This window comes from Myotis yumanensis, unplaced genomic scaffold, assembly GCF_028538775.1.
Source record: "Myotis yumanensis isolate MYYU_CA2020_CCGP unplaced genomic scaffold, mMyoYum1.0.hap1 SCAF_10, whole genome shotgun sequence".
Classification (NCBI taxonomy): Eukaryota; Metazoa; Chordata; class Mammalia; order Chiroptera; family Vespertilionidae; genus Myotis; species Myotis yumanensis.
In genome coordinates this window covers 30,992,546-31,012,115 of record NW_027223761.1, presented here as the reverse complement: position 1 = coordinate 31,012,115, position 19,570 = coordinate 30,992,546, and the positions used below count along the sequence as shown (strand labels likewise).

Sequence of the window (19,570 nt, the reverse complement as noted above, 5' to 3'; positions counted from 1 at the left end):
TTGGCCTGGAATCTAGTCGGCCTAGGGCAGGACCCTGCTCAATGTCAGGCTCCTGCCCAGGCCTTTCTGCCCAGGCGGAGTCCTGTGGCAGCAGGAACCTCCTTCTTCCCACCCGAGCTGCTCCTTTGCCTCCTTCCCTCCCTGAAGGTTGCCTGCTGGCGCTACTGTCTACCCTGTCCACCCGGAAGGAGGGAAGCCAAGGCTGATTTCCCAGCCGAGAGTGGTAGCAGGAAAATTCACTGCCCCCACTGGAAATCAGTATGTATTAAGTGGATGGGCCGGTGCGGGTGCCAGATGTTGGGGCAGCAGGCAGTAGGTCCTGCATGTCTCATTTAGCTAATCGAGTCGAAAAGTTTCTGTAAGGGCCAGACCCACGACCTCTGCAATGGGCTAGAGCAGTGGTCGGCAAACTCATTAGTCAACAGAGCCAAATATCAACAGTACAACGATTGAAATTTCTTTTGAGAGCCAAATTTTTTAAACTTAAACTATATAGGTAGGTACATTGTTAATAACTTAATTAGGGTACTCCTAAGGCTTAGGAAGAGCCACACTCATGGGGCCAAAGAGCTGCATGTGGCTCTCGAGCTGCAGTTTGCAGACCACTGGGCTAGAGGCCCAGTGGGGAGCCAGACCCGAAGTGGGGAGCCAATGGGTTAGAGGCCTGGTGCACAGATTCATGCACCAGTGAGGTCCTTTGGCCTGGCCTACAAGGATTGGGCAGAAACTGGCTCTCTGACATCTCCCGAGGGGTCCTGGATTGCAAGAGGGAAGTTCTTGGGTGATGCACCCTGGAATTGGGCTCCCTCCTCTCTGGTTCTGGGTGTGTCCCCTGAGAACCACAGCTGCCAAGTCACTGCAGCTCAGCAGCTCCTGCATTGAGCATCTGCCCCCTGGTGGTCAGTGTGTGTCATAGCTACCAGTCAGACGGTCACTTAGGCATACATACACACACACACACACACACACTAGAGGCCCAGTGCACGAAATTCATGCAGGGGGGGGGGGGGAAGGGGGGGGCTCTCAGCCCGGCCCATACCCTCTCCAACCTGTGACCCCTCAGGGACATCCCTCTCACAATCTTGGACTGCTGGCTCCTAACCGCTTGTCTGCCTGCCTGCCTGATTGCCCCTAACCGCTTCTGCCTGTCAGCCTCATCGCCCCCTAACTGCTCCCCTGTCGGCCCGATTGTCCCCAACTGCCCTTCCCTGGTGGCCTGATGGCCCCCAACTGTCCTCATCTGCCAGCCTGGTCGCCCCCAACTGCCCTCCCCTGACGTGACCCGCCTCCTCCGCCAGGTCCTGCCTCCTTTGCGCAAGGCGGCAGAGACACCAGGACCGGCCTTCACTGTGCGCGTGATGGCCATCTTGTGACATCACATGCAAGGGTCACTTAGGCTTTTATTTAGTATAGATTATTTCCAGCCTAGCAACTATTCCCAGTCCAATTCTCTTTCAACAGTGACAGTTGAAAAAAACTTCCAGAATCTCAAATTTTCATCTTTTATATGCACTAATTTAACCATCATGTATTAAGAACCTACTATGTGTCACACATTCTAAATACTAGGGATATAGTAGTGAACAAGATCCCTGTTCTAATGGGGCTTACTCATACCCGGAAAAGATCGATATAATAATTTAGGTAGTACTCAGTACTCTGAAGAACAGCAGGATTGGGGAGATGGAGTGCTGGGTGGGAGGGTGCTTTTTAAAGGGCCTTTCTGGTGAGGTTAGAGACCTATGTAGGAGCAAACTTTATGGACATCTGGTGGAAGAGCCTCCCAGGCAGAGAAATTAACAAGGGCAATGGCCCTGGGAAGAGTGTGAAGCCAGGCTCATACAACTGGCAAAGGTAGATGGAGGTCAGATCACAGGGGCCCTCCAGACCCACTCTCTACCCTGCTCTGTTGCCTGGGAAGCTGGCACCACTCATACCTTTTAGAATTCTTTTAAGACACTCCAAATCCCTCAATTTAAGTGGGATGTACATCTGTTTCCTGCAGGATCCTGACCCTTCTTGTAGGGCAAGATAAGGATTTTAGATTTTATTCTGAATGACATGGGAACCACTGGAGGTGTTTGAGCATATGGAATACCATGTGACTCGCACTTTGAAAAATAGATGCTGGATGTGGAAAAGACCTGGTGGGGATCACAGGTGGCGAAGAGAGGCTTCTACAGTAGTAATGGTAAGAGGTGACAGAATAGGGTGGTTGTAGTAGAGGTGATAAGGTAGAGCCGAGAGAATTCGGTGATCAAAAATCAAGAGTTCAGTTTGAAATAAAGTCCAGGTGTTTATTAGATATCCAGGTAGGGATATTGAATAGGACGCATACCTAAGGCTGGAGTTCAAGGAAGGTCTGTGCTGAGGTATGAATTTTACTGCAATAACCTCAAAAATATCTTTTAAAGCCACAAGACTAGATGGAATTACCTAGGAATTGGCATAAACAGAAAAAATGAGGTCCAAGGATTGAGCCTTTTCTTTGGAAGCTACTAGATTAAAAACCAAGAAATCATAGTACAAGGATATTATTTAGAGCAATTCTACTTCTAAATATATATCCAAAATTGAAAACAGGGGCTCAAAACAAGTACATGTACATGAATGTTCATAGCAGCACTGTTCAAGAGCAAAAAATTAGAAACAGCCAAATATCCATCAATTAACACATTATGGTATGTACCTACAGAATATTATTCAATCATAAAAATGAAGTACTGATACATGCTGCAGCATGAATGAACCCCAAAAAAGTCATGCTAAGTGAAAGCCTGACATAAAAAGGCCACATATTGTATGATTCCATTGACATGAAATATCCAATAGGTAAGCCCACAGGAACAATAAGCAGATGGGTGGTTTGCCAGGACCTGGGGGAGGGAAGAACAAGTAACTGCTTTATGACTATGGAGTTTTACTTTTGGGGTGATGAAAATAATGTGCAACTAAATAGGGGTGATGGTTGTAGTATATTATGAATATACTAAATGCCTTGAATTACTCACTTTGAAAGGGTGAATTTTATGCGAATTTCACTTGTTCTTGGAAAATAACAAATTAACCCACAAAACGTTATTCAGAAATAAGGCATATATATCAGAGAAATAGCTGAATTGTAGTCACCCTAGACTTCAGGTTGCAAAAGGGATGGGACTGTTTTCAATTAAGTCTTGTAAATTGGTATGACTTTTAAAGCCACATATATATGCATAGCTTCAAATTAAAATTCAATTTAACACCTGCCACTTGATTTATAAATGGAGAGAACAGTTCTTAAAGGAAACCTTCAAATCCTAAGTGCTCACATATACGTAATTTGAACAAATAAGAGCCATATCCTAGCCCTAACCAGTGTACTCGGAGTTTTGTCCTATACACCAACGGGTGGTGGGTTTGATTCCCAGTCAGGGCATGTATGAGAAGCAACGGATACAGATGGCTCTCTGTGGAACCTCACAATTCTAATTCTGCTAAAATACTCCCATTATCAAAAGATCAACATGTATGATCTCACTGGTACACAATTTTTTAAGGGAAAGAAATACAAATCACACTTCTAGTTAAACAATGACTTTATTGCTCGAGTACATAGATATTTTATGCAACCAGTGCAGAGGCTGTGGATGACTCGCTGAAAAGGAAAAAAGGGGAAAAGGAAAAGACTGGGTTAATACAGGTCCTCCACATTCGTTCGTACAGTCTCCCAGCTAATGGAGTGATTTCCAAACAGCCTAAATAATCCCAAATGTATCAAGGGCACCAAACTGCTAAGCTCTTGAGTCAGTTTATTGTGGCTCAAGCATAATGAATTAAAGATGCTCACTCAGACATCCAAGGAAGAACTGGCCAACATAAGGTAAAGCCTTTCTGGTGGAAACTGCGAATGTTTGGAAATCAATCATCACAGTGAGCAACTGATGCAAAAATAAAGACAACATCAACACCTAGGATCAATGGCACGAACTGAAACTTTATCAACTACCTAAAAGTGATTCGGCCCAGCTGGTGTGGCTCAGAAACCAAGAGGTTGCCGGTTCAATCCCTGGTCAGGGTACATGCCAGCTCGATCCCGGATGGGGCCCTAGAGAGGCAGCCGATTGATGATGTTTCTCTCATCCATATGTCTATCTCTCTATCCCTTCCTCTCTTTCAGGGGTTCAAACGATGGCCCTTTGCTTGTCTTTGCAAATAAAGTTTCAATGGAAAACAGCCACATCCACTTGTTTATGTATCACCTATGGCTGTATTCCTGTTACAATGGCAGAGTTGAAAAAGCAGTTGAACAAATAGCCATGAGCTAAAACATTATTACTATCAGTCCTTTCAGTATATTTACAATCTGACTAACTCTGGTTCTTGGAACAAATAAGACTGATACTTACTATTTCCAATTGGGGGGCAGGACTCGTTTGGTCTTATAATATCGAGCCAATCGGTGAATACGGCTCTCAATCAGAATGAGACGGAATTTAGCATCCTTATCCTAAAAATAAAAATGGATAGAATTCAAGAAAACCACTCAACACATTTTAACATTAATAGAGAACATGCTTGTGTTCATGTGGTACATTAAGTCCTTAAGGGAATTTAAGGCTTCCTTCCACAAGACTAAGCAGGAATGATTTGTAAAACTCAACAAACAGCTCAACATTTTCAACCAACTGAATATACTGTAACTAGGAGAGCCAAACCTCCTCCACCAGTCTCTTCTGGTAGAATTTTAATTCTAAACCACCTTATCTAATCCGAATCAGATGCATTACATTTTACCGAAATAAGTTAGCACAAGCAGTTCTATTCTCTTACCTTTCTGTTCCTCTCAAGATGCTTTCGAACTGCAACAGCTTTCTTAATTAAATGGTAGAGATCCTCAGGAAGGTCAGGAGCAAGCCCTTTAGACTTAAGAATTCTCAGGATCTTATTGCCCGTCACAAAACGTACTTGTGCAACGCCATGCGAGTCTCTCAGGATCACACCTGTAAAAGTAACAATCCTATATAATAAGAGTGTAATATGCCGATTAGACCGGACCTCCTTCTGGACCTTCCTGACAAAGCCCAGGCTGCGAGTGAAGCCCAAATCCCCAGTGCTGGTGCCGGCAGCCAGGGGAAGGAAGGCCTACTCTTGCACGATTTTCGTGCACCAGGCCTCTAGTGTATCATAAATTCCCACACCAAACACACATCCTGGAGCATGTGACATCTGGGTTCTGAGATTAAGTAGCTTTTCAAGCTTCCTGTCTGTAAAATGGGACTGACTTTTATATTTATGCATCACTGAAACCAATGTGAGAATCCACGCAAAGCTCACTCAGACATCCAAGGAAGGTTCACCCAACACTAAGGAAAACCCTTCTGGTGGAAACTGCAAATGTTGGAAGACCATCATCATAGTGAGCTTGCCAGATTAAAGGACATCAAAGCCATTAATAAGATTCCAACTATGTATGTATATTTGCTCAATTAAAACCAGCTAATAATGTTTATTAACATCAGCTATTCTTATAAAAATGTAATGTACCTTATTTTTTTAAAAAATCTCAAAACAGCACCATCTGACGACTCAACAGTCTGGTCTGTATTTCCTATTGTGTGATGGATGCCTCCACTATACTACCAGCTCCAGGAGGGCAATTATTTTGCCCCCTTTCTGACTCCTGCATGTATTCCCGGGGTCCAGGACCACACAGCAGACAAACATTTGCTGCATGAAGCCACTTGCAAAGCCACACACGGCTGAGGGCCGAGCCACACCTGAGAAAGTGTGACAAGCACTCGAGTAGCCAATAGCTGTGTGATTTGAGGCCAGTTACACAGCCACACTGTGCCTCCGTTTCCTCAGCTGTAAGATGGGGAAAACTACTTGTGTTTACCTCAAAGCACTGCTGTCAGAAATCACAGGGCTGGGTATGTAACGTGCTCAGAACCATGCACTCTGCAGAGTAGCCCACCGTAAATACTCATTAAAATCTGGAGGGCGTTTTAATAACTTTACCGTCTACAGAGAACCTCAACATCTGAAGATTAGGTCTGGGTCATCAAGAGTAAAGCCAGGAAAAAGGACACAAGGTTTTCAGGCGCGTTTGGGACCCATTTACCACCACCACCACCACCACCACTCCTTCCGGCAAGTTACACGAGGGCAGGAGGAAGGGGCCACGCACCGATTTGTGAGGGAGTCAGGCCCTTCTTGGCCAGTTTGTAGATCTGCTCCTTCACGTCGTCAGACGTCAGTTTCAGCCACTGTTTGCAGAAAAGAAAGCGGCCTTAGGATGGCAAACCTGGGACGGTACCGAAGCAGGGAGGTCCCGCCACCCTGGAAGTCGCGCTCCTCGCGCACAGATGGCCCCCGCCCCGCGCCACTTCCCCGGAGCGACGAATGGTGCGCCCCTCCCCGACCCCCCAGGTCCCTGCAAGCTACTCACGGTGGGGACGCTGCGGCGGTAGGGCAGAGCCGACTGGGACAGGCCCTTCCTGGGGAGAGAAGCAGTCTTGGGATGAAAGGGCGCTCTGTGCCACAGCGGCCAAGGCCATCATCCCCTCGACCCGCAGCCCACACTCGCTCCTTCCCACCCCCATCCCCGCGGCCGAGCCCTGCACCCGCTGGGAAACCCTAGCTCACCCGGGAGCGTGCATGCGACCCATGATGGCGGCGGACTGGCGGTGGAAAAGAGAGCGTGAACTGGAAACGCTGCAGGAAGCCACCCAGCCCGCAGGAAGTGACCTCACACGTCCCGCTTCCTCGCACGCGGGAGGCGGAGCCACACTGCGTAACCCTCGGCGTCCGCCTAACAACTACATATCCCGAAATGCACTTCAACGGGGTAGTGGATTCCTGATCAACAGGACTACACATCCCGGCATGCATCCGTCTTTGAGGCAGCTCGAGGCCGGAGCCGGAAATTAAGTCCTCCTGCAGCCGAGACTGCGCGTCTGAAGGTGCTGCCGGCGTCAAGAGCGTGCAGGTTCGAATCCCGACCTGGGAGTGGGGTCTGGAGACAGCTGCAGAGGTTGGTGGACTTACCCTACACTAGGAAAGGCCTTTATCCGCGCCCCTGCCCCCAGCGAATTTGGGTCAGGTCAATTACGTACTTAATTACACGAGTTTCTTAAGTATTGCTTGGAATGACGTGCCTGCCCTCAGCCCCTGACATCCCAGTTATGTCTCCTAGTGGAAATACTGAGGGATGTCTATGATGTAACCAACCCCAGTGCTGGATTGTTTTGAGAATACCACTCTGGTTAAAAAAGAAAAAAATCGGTACAACTTTTCTAATAAGGATATAGGAATGTTGACTAAAATATTTATTTATGGCATAGAAACTGTAATAGGTATTTCAAGATTTCTTTTTTTTAGTCATGTTTAAGCCCTCCACTAGTTTTTCACTGTATCTGGCCATGTCTGTATCAATAATATCAAAGCAAAATACAGTAGGTCCTCGGGTTACGTGGAGATACGTTCCTATGTGTGACGTAAGGTGTTTTCTCTGTAAGTCAGAACCCACCTATGTAAGCACCTACGTCACTCACATGGAGCACATACACAGCAGTAATGAAGTGAAACAGTAAAAAAATTAAAAGGAAGATAACAATTCCTGATCTTTACTTGTGGCAAATAAATAATAAAAAACATAAAGCACATATGTACATACGTTGAAATGATGGAACTTTTTAAAATATAAATAAATGGGAGATGGCGACATAACCACGAGACGACGTACGTGGAGTCTGACGTAACCCAAGGACTGCCTGTATGTAGCTAAATGTGTTGAACTTTAATCAAATGTTTACCGTATAGTCATATCCCTATTGCCTTTACATGTGGCATGCTTCTTTTGAGAACTTTCATAAATTGGAACCTGATTTTCTAATTTTATTTATTTAGTTTTTAAATATATTTTATTGATTTTTTACAGAGAGGAAGGGAGAGAGATAGAGAGTTAGAAACATCGATGAGAGAGAAACATCGATCAGCTGCCTCCTGCACATCTCCTACTGGGGATGTGCCCGCAACCCAGGCACATGCCCTCGACCGGAATCGAACCTGGGACCTTTCAGTCCGCAGGCTGACGCTCTATCCACTGAGCCAAACCGGTTTTGGCGAAACCTGATTTTTTTAAAGACAAAAGGGTAAAATTACTTTCTAAAAAATTGTCACTGTTAGCACAATTACCTATTAGAGATACCATAATCAAATGGTTTTTAAAAGTTGATCGTATAGCCTTTTAAAGTGAGTTAAAATTCACATACTATAAAATTTGCTATTTTAAAGTATACAATTCAGTGTCTTTTAGTACATTCACGAGTAAATATTCCATTTTATGGATATATCACTTGGTTGATGGCAAGTTGGTTTATTTGTACTTTTTGGCCATTATGAATAATGCTGTGAACATGTGTGTACAAGTATTTGAATACCCGTTTTCAATTCTCTTCAGATTTAATATGTATCTACACATAGTAACTTTTTGAAAACTGCCAAACTGTTTTCCACAGCAGCTGCACTGTTTTGCAATCCCACCAGGAATACATGAGGCCTCCAACACCCTCAAACTTTTTAAAAAATATATTTTTATTGATTTCAGAGAGGAAGGGAGAGAGAGAGAACATCAATGATGAGAGAATCATTGATCGACTGCCTCCTGCACACCCCCTACCGGGGATCGAGCCCACAACCCGGGCATGTGCCCTTGACCGGAATTGAACCCGGGACCGTTCAGTCCGCAGGCCGACGCTCTATCCACTGAGCCAAACCGGCTAGGGCCACCCTCACACTTTTTATTCTAGCTATTCCAGTGGGTGTGAATTAGTAACCCACTATAATTTGTATTTGTATTTCCCCAATGACTAATGAAGTTGAGCATCTTGTTTAAAAATATATATATATATTTTTACAGATTTCAGAGAGAAGTGAGAGGGAGAGATAGAAACATCAATGATGAGAATCACTGATCAGCTGCCTCCTGCACACCCGCTACTGGGGATCAAGCTCGCAACCCGGGCATGTGCCCTTGATCCCAGTCGAACCTGGCACCCTTCAGTCCACATGCTGATGCTCTATCCACTGAGCCAAACCGGCTAGCAGTGGTCAGCAAACTGCAGCTCGGCAAACCGCGGCTCGCGAGCCACACGTGGCTCTTTGGCCCCTTGAGTGTGGCTCTTCCACAAAATACCAACTTCTGCGCACGGGCCACGAAGTTTCAGTCGCACTGTACGTGCGCACCAACACGTGGTATTTTGTGGAAAAGCCACACTCAAGGGGCCAAAGAGCCGCATGTGGCTCGCGAGCTGCAGTTTGCCGACCATGGGGCTAGGGTGTGTTGAGCATCTTTTCATGTGATTGATCATTTTGGTGGAATGTGTATTCAGTTATTTGCCCATTTGTGTCATATCAGATATATGATTTGTGACTATTCTCTCCCATTCTGTGTTGTCTTTTCACTTTATTAATAGTGTCCTTTGATGCACAAAATATTAAAATTTTGATGCAGCCCAGTTTATCTGTTTTTCTTTTGTTGCTTCTGCCTTTTTTTTAGAGAGAGGGAGAGAAGAGAAACATTGATCAGTTGTGCCCTGACGAGGGATTGAACTTGCAACCTGGGCATGTGCCCCAACCAGGAATTGAACCCACCACCCCTTGGTGTGTAGATAATGCTTCAACCAAGCCACACCAGCCAAGGCCCTTGTGCTTTTTGTCATGCTTAAGAAACCCTTGTCTAACCCATTGTTACAAAGATGCACACTTGTTTTCTCCCAAGTTTTAAAATTTTAGTTATGTTTAGGTCTTTGATCCATTTTGAACTAATTTTTGTATATGTTGTAAGAGTTCTACTTTATTCTTTAATCTTTTGCATGTGGTTATCTAATTGTCCTTTGTTGAAAAGATAATTCTTTCCCCATTGATCTTGTCAGTATTGTGAGTGTCTTTCCTGGGTCATGATTCAAATAAAAAAAATATAACCAAATAGTTATTCTAGAAATGAAAAATACAACAACCAATATTTAAAACTCAATGGATGGGTTAAACAGTTGAATAGAATAGCTAATTGAAGAATCATACTAAATTATTCAGAACTCAAGTTACTGATCCATATATTTAAGAATTCTAAAATGGAAAAAAAAGATATCTACATCTAGGCACATCCTAGTTAATACATATCAAATAAGATTAGACCTAAGGTAGTAACTGTTGTAGGAATATGATGGAATCATTCATGGAATTCATTCTACTGTTGTCTAAGTTTGTATGTCTAAAATTTGTATGATAAAGTGTTTTCAAAGAGTAGATGTGAAATAGGTTTTCTTTTCTGACAGAAACTGAGTTTATCAGCCCCCTACCTCTCCCCCCCCCCCAAAAAAAACAACAACCACTGGCTCTAATTGTTTAAGTTATTGCTTTTCCTGGTTTCTGGGTATTAGAAGAATCTACATTTTCCTGTTGTGTAGATATGTCTATAACATGGCTGTTACTACACTATTTAATGTTTAAATAAACTACCAAAGGCTAGGGACCATACCCACAGAAGCATTCAATTTGTGAAATGGCAAGTGGCAATCCAGACCTTCAAAGAACCACACTTAGAAATCAGACACACTATATTTGGACATCTTTAGGGGCAACTGAAAGGTCAGTTCTGAAATTCAGGATTATTTGAACCTAATAAACTCCTGGGTAAAATGCAAAGAACAGCAACAGTGAGCTCAAAGTTTGGAACCAAAAACAGTAATATGGTGGTGACGAGGAAAGAAATGATAGCAGAGTTCTTTTATTCCAGAAATATTTTAATAAAATTATAGTACAGTTATGAAGTCACAACCAATCCACTGAATATATTCAAGGTATTAATAAAAAAATTATACATCTTTATTCACTACCTTAACATAATTAAAGTATTTGGTTCTTATAGATCAGACTAACTACCATATTCATTCATATTTGCACTGCTACTCAAACAGCATGTAAGTTAATCTATAAATTATAGTAGTGTGGCTTCAGTCCTTTTTGATCTGCAGTCTAAGTATCAAAATTGAATGTTTTCTTTTTTATATGCCATAGTAATGGAGTCCTAGAAAAGACCGATTAACCAATTTAAGGCAAGATATTGAAACTTTTATTCAACATTAATTTGAAAAGATAAAATACTTTATCAAAGACCATACATGCCTTAACATTTAGATACCAATTGATTCTTTTAAAGGCAGTAATAAAAACATCAGTGCAAGTTCTACATTGGGTTCCTCAGTAGAGAAAACAATAGGTTCTGGGAGTAAACCATTATTTTCAAATCCCAAAACACTCCAAGAGGAAAGAATTCTTCCGGTGCAGGACTTACGTATAGTGTAATTATTTTTACTTAATAAAGGTAGATATAAAACGTGATTATACATACAAATTAGTGTCTTGGCTAGCTTGTTTAAACTTTTGTTTGATTTACTTGAATGTAAGCTTTAAAAAATGATTAAAAAACCAACTGATTTAAAAATCTATTGATAGTAGTAGTGCAAAGAGGTTCCCCAGTCCCTTTTTTGGTAAGGGCTGCAGATGAGCATTTCACAAAGAAATAACTTATATTAGAATATATATAAAGTATGTGTGTGGTGTTTTAATGACCAAAGAAGGCACAGAATGAGTTAAATTAAGAGAAAACATCACCACTTGTTCTGAACTCTGGTTAACTGTACAATATTAATCATAATATACACTTTTAGATAAGAATCCAGATTTCCTGTAATTGAAAAGTGACCACATTTTCTAGCTCTATTATTTATGCTGAGAGGCACTGCAGTAACAGACTGCAAATAGGCAGTATACATTGAGTCCAATTAACAATGACCTTTTACCAAAACAGTACTTTTATAGTGGCTAATGACAACTTGTGGAATGGAATTAGGTATCAAAAACTTAAGTGAAAATATCTACTACTTCTTTACATTTGCAAAGCTACTTACACATGCTATCTGGAAAAAGAAAATAAACAGTGATGCTTTGATGTGCATTTAATTATTGTATTAAATAGACGACACATTTTAACATTTAAAAAAAGACATTCATATACCATACTCATGGGGTTTCCTACAAATGGACCATTAGTGTTAGGCACCAAAAATTTCAAGTTTTTCTTTTTTTTTTTTTTAAGCCTGTTCCACTGATGCATCCTCGACTCATCTATTTCTGCTCTGCAGGTATCACCATGTACATTAAATATTTGCACAGTTCATAAACATTCTGTTCTGGACAACTGAATTGCAGACGGTCCTTTCTGTGTTGGTATTCTACATTGCATGTTTTGTCAGTTATCTTACAGCACCCAGATTGTTACAATCTATTGTCATTTAAAAAGTGACTTTCTGTTTTAGCCATGAGGATATTATATATACATATTTACCCAAACTAAACACAAAACTGTGTGTGAAGTTGAACAACTAATAAAAATGAATCTTATTCTTAATGGTTACTGTAAATGATTTCAATCATGTCCCTTATGATTCTAAGTCACATTATATTAAGGAAAATAATTTTTTAATGTACAATGTTTACAAATGGGAGTAAGACACTTACAAAACCAACTCTACCATAAAAGTCTATATTTTAATTCAGTATGGACCCTAGAATTTTTGTCCTGGGCCCATTGTGAAGAGTCTGCCCTACTCATTGGAGTTCTTCTACCAAACAGGAATGGGTACATGGGTAAACAATTTTCACTTGTTTAATGAGGGAGTGGAGTAGATACATGGAAGCGAAACTACCAAACTCACACTCCTGGGAATAAATGTAGGACTACTAGTATAATGGAATGATGGAATTTAGTTTACAGCTACACTGATGAATCTCATTCAATTACCGGATAACACAAACATAAATTAAATGGCTGACTTTAACTAAGTCACATATCAGGAGTAGAGAAAGTGATCTTTCTGTGGGAAAAACACTAATAAGTGTAAATAACTTCTTGTCTTGAGTAAGCTGAAAGTGAGAGGAAACTACTTACTACTTAGCAAGTCAGGAAAAATAATCAGAATGAAGTGCCAGGCAAGCATGAAGTTAAGGCACCATTATTTACAACTTCAGTAACTTCACTTCATTCTGAAAAAGGCTTTAAGACATGAAAAATAGAAAGCAATGTTATTTCCCCCTATGTCTATAAACTACTTAGTAGTTCTTAACATAACTATAATTTGTGCTTTGCTTTTCGGCCCTGTGAGTAGCAGCTGCATTTGACTGTAACATCTGCACCTTTCCTTTCCTTTGGTGTTTGCAAACATGCACAGTGGCAAAGGCTATAGAAGGTGCAAAACAGGAAAGCAAACATACTGTGTCTATGTAAGAAACAATGAAAAAAAGACCAAACTAAAGCTATTACTCTGAATTACTCAAGAGGGGATTAAATTGTTCACCAAGTCTTTTGCAGACTTATTATATATTAAGTTTAGGGTTTACAGCATTCTACATAGTGACTTTAAAACGGCAATGGCTTCAACAAACTCATAAAAGTTAGTTATGTGACTGTTGGTCCAACACGTGTGTTGAAATGCAGCAAGTACATTTACTTTATAATTTCTATCCAAATATAAAAATACTATATAAAGTTCTCAAGTGTGTGTGTGTGTGCGCGCGCGCGTACATACATGTTTATAACTATTCTACTTCCAAAGCTCAGAAATTCACTAGCTTAGAAATAGGTTGCTGCAGTCAGCTGATACCACTTAACCGTCTCTTTGCTCAAGTTGAAATCTTTCAAAGGCAGGGTTATTCCACCCAAGAAAAAATTCTCCCGCAGAGATTCTGCACTGAGTACACTTAGTTGAAGTTCTCTCTGTCTTAGGGTTTCTTTGCTATATCCACTGTACACGAGCTACAGCAAAGGCAAAAAGAAAACAACGTTACAAATTATTTCTTTGAATTCTTGAATTATTTTAAGTAAAAACATAAGTGAGATCATTAGTCAAAGTGACTATAATTAATGATACTGATTATTCCACTGATTATGGAATTTGTCTCACGCTTTAGATACACATTTTATATTTCAGGAGTCCTGAATTGTATTCTCAGTCCTCTGAGAGTCTGACATAGAAATGCACAAAGTAGAAAGTTGTTATGGCTTAAAACTAAAAACATGGTTTTTCTGAGATGGAGTTTGAGGAAAGGCAGCATGCACTAAGATGATCTAATGAGAATAGAAGGAAGCAAGTTGAGGTAGCATAATTATAAGTATTTTACAAAAAAACGAGGGATTAAAATTTTCTTTTGTTGTCTTTGTTTCTGTTGGATTTTATATGATAATTCCTAATTATCCATAATCCAATGCAAACTCATCAACTACAAATGTAATTCACAGAAAATCTGGAGTGTTGAAAAGCTACTCTCTTTCAAATGCTACATTTAACACTTAGAATTTTTTTTCTTCCAAGAAAGCCTCATATAACTTCTGAGAAACATTTCCCTAGTCTAGTCCTCACTGACTGTAAGAACTAAAAAACGGACGACATTTCATTTTCTTTAAAGCACAACACTAACTAGAAAAAAAGCCAATACTGCCTTTTGAGAATGATATGAATTGGTCTTCACCAAACATTTCATATGCTTTTAATGGGCTGAAAGGATAGTCTAAGGATTTAATAAATTCATAAACTTGATGAAAATTCAGAACTATTTGCTTTCAAATCTCTATATAGGCATTTTTGTGTGGATGTAATGTTAATGTGCACAAATAAAATGGTGTTTATTCTAAAGAAGAAGTTAACTAAGAGTTAGTGGGTTTTAACAGATAAGGAATTTTACAAGTTGACCATGAGTAGCTGAGCAGTCACAGTTCTGCTCCATACTGTTTAGCTGATGCCTGCTACAGCTTAAAGCACTCTATTTCAAGAGGGTTGCTGAAACTAGTTAGAAGGAAGATGATTTTTGAAACTACAGCCTACCAAGCAAAGGTAAAGGTACTGAAGATATTTTAAAAGAATAAACAGAAAGGGCATTTAAACTTCAATTATATGGAGGGCTGCCATGTAGGAGGAAAAGAATAGTTCTGTGTGGTTCCAAGAGGTACAACTGAAACCCACAGGTGCAAACTCTAGGGAGGGAAGATTTCAGCTCAGTATAAAAAATAATCTGGGAGTTGGAGCTGTCCAAAACAAACTGGATGGCCTGGAAGTACTTCAGCACAGATTGAACATCCCCCCTTTTTGAAAATGTTGTAGAAGGGGTTCGAGCTGGAAGGTAGTTGAATAATGGCCCCTAAGATCTTCTTAAAAACCTAAGGTCTATGATTGAGGGTTCAGTTCTGCATCACTTTGTGTGGGGTTTTTTTTTTTGTGTGTGTGTGTTTTTAAAATATATTTTTATTGATTTCAGAGAGGAAGAGGGGGAGAGAGAGATAGAAATATCAATGATGAGAGAGAATCATTGATCGCCTGCCTACTGGGGATCGAGTTGCAACCCAGGCATGTGCCCTTGACCGGAATCAAACAGGGACCCTTCAGTCTGCAGGCCGAGTCTCTAGCCACTGAGACAAATCCGCTAGGGCTGCATCACTTTGTTAAATACCATTGGACTGCTACTGATTTACTTTACTAGTACAACAACCAATACCTAAAAATTTTAAATTTAAAATCTCAAAACAACAAATCAAGGAAATTTTTAGAAATGATTTTAACTTACCATTTCATTGAATGTCGGGTTCCTAGTTTTTCGTGAAATTTTGGTTTTGCGTTTGGATGTTTTGTGGGGATCTGGAAGTAGGTATGTTTTGACATATGGATTTGGGTCAGCCCCATCTTCAGTAACCTACAAAGAAAAGCATTCCCTTAACAGTAATGCTTCCTACCAAGGAATGGGTTTCCTCTACAACCACCAGTATTTGTAATCACTCACAAGATCTTTGATGTGCATCACCATGATGAAAAGAGTACTATTTCGGTAAGAGACAGATAATTTCACTGATCCTCCTATTTGGCCTGGAGTAGGACTGAAGGGCCCCGCATCTGAAAATATAAACATGTTAATCTTTTTTTTTTTTTTAAATATATTTTATTGATATTTTACAGAGAGGAAGGGAGAGAGATAGATAGTTAGAAACATCGATGGGAGAGAAACATCGATCAGCTGCCTCCTGCACATCTCCCAGTGGGGATGTGCCCGCAACCCAGGTACATGCCCTTGACCGGAATCGAACCTGGGACCCTTCAGTCCGCAGGCCGACGCTCTATCCACTGAGCCAAACCGGTTTCGGCTAAACATGTTAATCTTAATTTTATCTTGCTGCAGTGGTCCAAGCCACAACAAAAAACTTTTGCTTTAACTCCAGGACCATGTGAATGTGCAGTAACAAAGGGTAAAGACACTGGTAGGCCACAGGATATATATTTTTTAGTAATTATATTCTATTAGGAAAATTATGTTTATCTAGAAATAGACTAGCTTAGAAAGAATACCTCCTCTCATCACACTGGACCACAGCTTGCAACCCCACCGTGATTCCACCACATCCACTGATTAGTTACAGACTTGAGGGCCATAGGGAAGCCATGATCCATCAATAAAGAGAAAAAATATTCTCACCTGCAGACTTAGCTATTCCTTCAGCTTTCTCATCACGAAGAAGAGGGTGAAAAAAGGTACAAACAAGATCACACTAAGAAAGAAGAGGAAAAAGATCCATTAGTTTAAATATTACGTAGCACAAATATAGTATGTTATTTTTCAATTAGGACCATCACCTCTGCTACATCCGTTGAAGCACTCATCAAACTCTGTAAATAACTGTTTAACTCAATTTTTCTTTTGGCTGCTACATCTTTTATGTGGGTTCTTCCTAGAACCATCCTATTAGGAAAGCTACAAAAGAAAAACAGTAACAAGTGGGATTTAAATTATTTCATCTGAAAGTATTTATAGAATCAAGTCTAATATTTACTTAGAAATACACTTTTTTATATACTTAAATACAAACTGGATTCTTAATCCACTATAAAGTAAATTTTGCGATTTCTCTTCAAAGTACTGGAGATGAAATAGTTCAAGTATCCATTATCCTTTTATGAACCCTGGTACAAAAGGTGTGTTGTTTTTCTAATTTGCTATATTTTAAACTTATTTTCTACTTATTTCTTCTCAGGATTAATCATTCAGAGATATTTTATGCAGATCTTAACCTCCAAAATAATCATTAACCAGCCATAGCAATTGTGGAGACCAGTAAAATTCACAAATGGCAAAGGCCCCACATCAAGATAATCTTAACTGTGCTTATTTTGGTGGCAGTGGAAAAATGTCTGAATCTAGTATTGCACCTGGAAATAAACTCAGCTAAATTAAAACTGAGGGTCTCCAAAAGGTATCGAATACAAAACTAAACACTAAGATTCTGACAAACAATCTCGGTGCCTCAGCTCTTTTTCATCCACATGAGCTCAGTATGATCATAATAGATTATTTCTGCAGTTATTTAAAATCTGTTTTTTTAAAACCAAGATTCCAAATTATTATCTTGTGTTGCGTACTATGGTAGAGACAGCAATTTTAAAGCTTCCGCTATAATTAGAGAAAGCTGGAAAATCCCCAAATTTAAGTTTAAGATTTTTTTAAAAATATGTTTTTATTGATTTTTTTTTTAGAGAGAGGAAGGAAGAGGGAGAGAGAGAAACGTCAATTGGCTGCCTCCTGCAGGAGATCCCACAACCTGAGCATGTGCCCTGACCAGATATCGAACTGGCAACCTTTTGGTGCACAGGACAATGCCCAACCAATTGAGCCACACTGGCCAGGGCAATTTCAGATTTTAATCATTTATTAACTCATTAATCAAAAACTTACAGTTCCTTGTTTGAATCTAGTACTGTATTAGGCCCTTGTGATATAAAGGAAAATAAGTCACATATGGTTCACAAAACCATAAGTATTAACACAAAACTTTTGACCTACACTTAATAATAAATAAGTTATTTTCTATAAAAAAGGATTAATGTACATGAATGGAAACATACCCTGGTAACTTCCAAAGTGGAAAAATAATACTGAGCTTGTTGTGCAGTTCCTGAAATTCGTCAAATGTCCGGAACACAAATGATGGCTCAAGCTGTCCTTCCCTCAAAATTCGGACTACATAAATCTGAAGAAATCACACCCAAACACATTAGATTCATAATAAAACCTTTCCTGACAGAAAGAAAATTTAGAGTTTGATCATTATATATAATCCAAGTGCTTTTAGCTTGTAAATATATATGTCCCCAATAGAAAACAGCAAATATAAAACTCATTTATAGCACATCTACTAACAATCTAAGAGTGATCTTACAGAAAAATGAACTGGAAAGTGAAGTCATTTTATTTCCAGGATTAAATAAAATAAATTTATTTCCCAAATTTATAAATATAGTACATTTTCAATAAAAATATTAATAAGTTCATTTGAGAGTAAATAAGGAAAAAAAAAGCAAAATTTATGACAGCTGGGGTATGAGGAAAAACCTAACTTACTGGATATTTAAACTATTATAATATCAGAGTACTTTAGAGAGCAAAATACTGGTTCAGAGCCAGATACAGCTACAGAAGAAATTCAGAAATATGTATAAACTTAGTGTATTTAAAGGTGGCATAATAAATCATTGGGGGGAGGGGGAAGGGGGAAGGGTGGAAGGACTGCTCAGTAAATGGTGTTAGGGTAAAATGACCAGTAAACATACAAAAATTTACTAATAAATAAAATAGGTGAAAATTAAAATAGTAAAGTTGCTTTCTAAAATTTATCAATATGTCAAATATTTAAAGACCGACAGTGCTACAAAGTATTATCCAACAAAAATATTAGCACAAGGGTGAACAAGACAGCAAAAATGATGATAATGATATACTATTAGGGAGGAAGCACACTGAAGATCCTGTCTTTAAAAAACAAACTGTGTGTGTGTGTGATAACATTTCATCATTCCTGAAGAGTAGGATAAGAACTTAGACTTTTACTTTACATGCTTCGATACTGGTTGAATTTGTTACAATGAGCAAGCTTTACCTTTGAAATTATAAACGAACTGAAGATAAGGAAGGAGAAAAAGCACTACCCTTTTAGTCTTGTCTCTGAAAAGAAGAATATCATTTGTCCCTCATGGTTTTGGAGCAAATCTACCAAGAAATAAATACCAAAAAACAATTAGGGAAGCCCCAAGTACGTTTATTTATTTTTGGACCATTCGTGGAAGAAAGAAGTATGAAAAGAACAAATGCTTGAAACTTCAGCAGAGTCAATGAAAGAAGTGGGAAAGGACAATAAAAATGCAGGCACCAGTCTCTACAAATCAAACCAAACTTACGTAATGTTTATCTGGGTTGTATTTCTTATGATAAGTGAAAACAGAGACTTCCTTGATTCGACCATCTTGTCTAAAGGAGTATGTTTTGGGTGAAAATGAAAGGATGGGTTCATCATTGGAAGGAAGACCAGAAAAACGCAGCTGAGCAAGGTTGTGAATGAAGAAGTTAAACTTTGTGGCAATGCTTCCCAAGCTGGATTCAATCAGCCTGTAAAATAAGCAGAAAATGTGTTAACAGTAAATGTTCATGAGAACAC

General features: G+C 39.8%; 2 protein-coding genes and 2 non-coding genes across 4 annotated transcripts in view; all 4 read right to left on the bottom strand.

The window, feature by feature from the left end:
• Positions 1–3,560: 3,560 nt before the first annotated feature.
• On the bottom strand, positions 3,561–6,705 carry RPS13 (ribosomal protein S13). The gene is made up of 6 exons (XM_070426662.1): positions 6,628–6,705; positions 6,431–6,479; positions 6,170–6,248; positions 4,813–4,982; positions 4,389–4,489; positions 3,561–3,637 (listed from the first exon to the last, which is right to left on the bottom strand). Exons 1-6 carry the CDS (start codon positions 6,648–6,650, stop codon positions 3,604–3,606), a joined length of 456 nt encoding a protein of 151 aa, XP_070282763.1. The 5' UTR covers positions 6,651–6,705; the 3' UTR covers positions 3,561–3,603.
• Positions 3,826–3,916, bottom strand: LOC139019179 (small nucleolar RNA SNORD14). The gene has a single exon (XR_011473058.1). It is a non-coding gene; the product is annotated as a small nucleolar RNA SNORD14 (small nucleolar RNA).
• On the bottom strand, positions 5,313–5,402 carry LOC139019180 (small nucleolar RNA SNORD14). The gene has a single exon (XR_011473059.1). It is a non-coding gene; the product is annotated as a small nucleolar RNA SNORD14 (small nucleolar RNA).
• Positions 6,706–10,781: 4,076 nt separating the features above from the next.
• PIK3C2A (phosphatidylinositol-4-phosphate 3-kinase catalytic subunit type 2 alpha) overlaps positions 10,782–19,570 on the bottom strand; it is a 105,309-nt gene continuing 96,520 nt past the window's right edge. The window contains exons 27-33 of the mRNA XM_070428233.1: positions 19,314–19,521; positions 17,985–18,109; positions 16,719–16,836; positions 16,561–16,633; positions 15,874–15,983; positions 15,661–15,786; positions 10,782–13,858 (exon numbers count right to left, since the gene is read on the bottom strand). Of these exons, the coding sequence (XP_070284334.1) occupies positions 13,676–13,858; positions 15,661–15,786; positions 15,874–15,983; positions 16,561–16,633; positions 16,719–16,836; positions 17,985–18,109; positions 19,314–19,521 (943 nt within the window). The 3' untranslated portion in view covers positions 10,782–13,675. The remainder of the gene's footprint in view (positions 13,859–15,660; positions 15,787–15,873; positions 15,984–16,560; positions 16,634–16,718; positions 16,837–17,984; positions 18,110–19,313; positions 19,522–19,570) is intronic.